Raw genomic sequence first — 1,463 nt, forward strand, 5'->3', positions numbered from 1 at the left:
TACATTGCCCCGTGTGTATATTTCGAGAAGACCATGTGGACACTTAAAGGACGAAAAGGTGCGTGTGCTTGCCACCCTTGCGGATCCGCCTGCTTTATACCAGCTTAGCATTTCAATAACCCATGGGTTGAATGCGAGAGAAAAGGGAGAAATAAAGATAGGAAGGGGGAGGAGGAGAAGAGGCGAGAGAGAGAGAGAGGAGGGGAGGGATGGGAAGGTGGTAAATACAGAAAGAGTCACGTAAGAGAGTAAGCTTGACTAATGCCAGCCGGAGCCGTGGTCGTCGCGCGATCATTATTCATTTGTCAAACGATGGATCGGAATATCGGGGCCTATCCACTTTCGTTCCCGCTTTCCGCTTGTCTATTTCAGATTGGATTGTTCTTCTTGTTGGATCGCGAATATTTATTCCTTCGAATCTGTATAATCGTACAATAATAGAAGAATAAATTTTAGGAAACGAGATAATTTATCACGTGGGATATCAAAAAGCGATTTTTTTGTAAATAATTAATTTGGAGATTTGAGTTTGAAAGATAAAGGAATTCCGGGTGAAGATTTGGGGAGAGATATTGTTCAGAGAGAGGTAGAAGTTACGATAATAGTGGTATAATAGGAGTTTTAGACGTTACCTCCTGGAGAAAGCAGCCTCGCAGTGCGTGCATCGATATCTTCGGTCTCCTGTATGAAGCTTTACGTGTCGATCTCTGCTGCGTTTATGTTTGAATAATCTGGCACACCAGCTGCACCTGTATGGCATTTGGTCCCCGTGACTCTATGACATTAAAAGGAACGAATATACATATCGATACTACTCGTAATTGTTACGGTATTGTGACCATTCATTTGCATATATCGATCATTTTTCTTAAAAGTAAATACATACAACTCGATGCGACTCGATTAATAATTTTATGAGAATATCATCTATCGTTTATAAAGATTTTATTCGTCAAATAGAATTTTTGGAAAATTGAATGGAAGGGTTAAGGATTTTATTAAATTCTATAAAAATTTCATAAAATGTATTTAAAGAAAATAAATTCTGCGAAATTTTCAAAGAAAGGAAAAAACGAAATTTCGCAAAAATTTTCAACGCGATCTAAAGAAAATCTTGCGAAATTTTTAAATTTTTTAAAATTTCCCAAAATTTCTCTTCATTTTCCTTTCGAGAAGACCGACGAGACACTGTAAAAAAAATTTCTCAAAAATTCCCGATCTCTTTTGTATTCTTCTTATATTTCCTTCGTATCCGTGAAAAACCTTATAGACGTCGCGATACAGACGTCTTGAAGAAGAAGGCGATCGCTTCGCCCTTCCGTCCGGATTGTCTCTTCAAAGGAGCCGACGGCTCGAAAGTCGTACGTGCCGAGGTTACTTCGTTGGACGAAGACCGACTCGAAAAAAAAAAAAAAAGGAGAGCATAAAAAGAGAGAGTACAAAGAGAATGACCCGGCCCGTTC

At 38.9% G+C, this 1,463-nt stretch overlaps 1 protein-coding gene across 5 annotated transcripts in view; it reads right to left on the bottom strand.

Annotated features, from left to right (window-relative positions):
• LOC102674034 (zinc finger protein 423) overlaps positions 1-1,463 on the bottom strand; it is a 90,588-nt gene that overhangs the window by 6,196 nt on the left and 82,929 nt on the right. For 4 of the 5 annotated variants that reach the window (XM_031510904.1, XM_006616678.2, XM_031510903.1 and 1 more), the window contains one exon: positions 633-775. The exons of the other annotated variant lie outside the window; for it this stretch is intronic. In XM_031510904.1, coding sequence (XP_031366764.1) covers positions 633-775 — 143 coding nt within the window. The remainder of the gene's footprint in view (positions 1-632; positions 776-1,463) is intronic. 5 annotated transcript variants of the gene reach the window in all.

Source organism: Apis dorsata, unplaced genomic scaffold (genome assembly GCF_000469605.1).
Source record: "Apis dorsata unplaced genomic scaffold, Apis dorsata 1.3 scaffold_269, whole genome shotgun sequence".
Classification (NCBI taxonomy): Eukaryota; Metazoa; Arthropoda; class Insecta; order Hymenoptera; family Apidae; genus Apis; species Apis dorsata.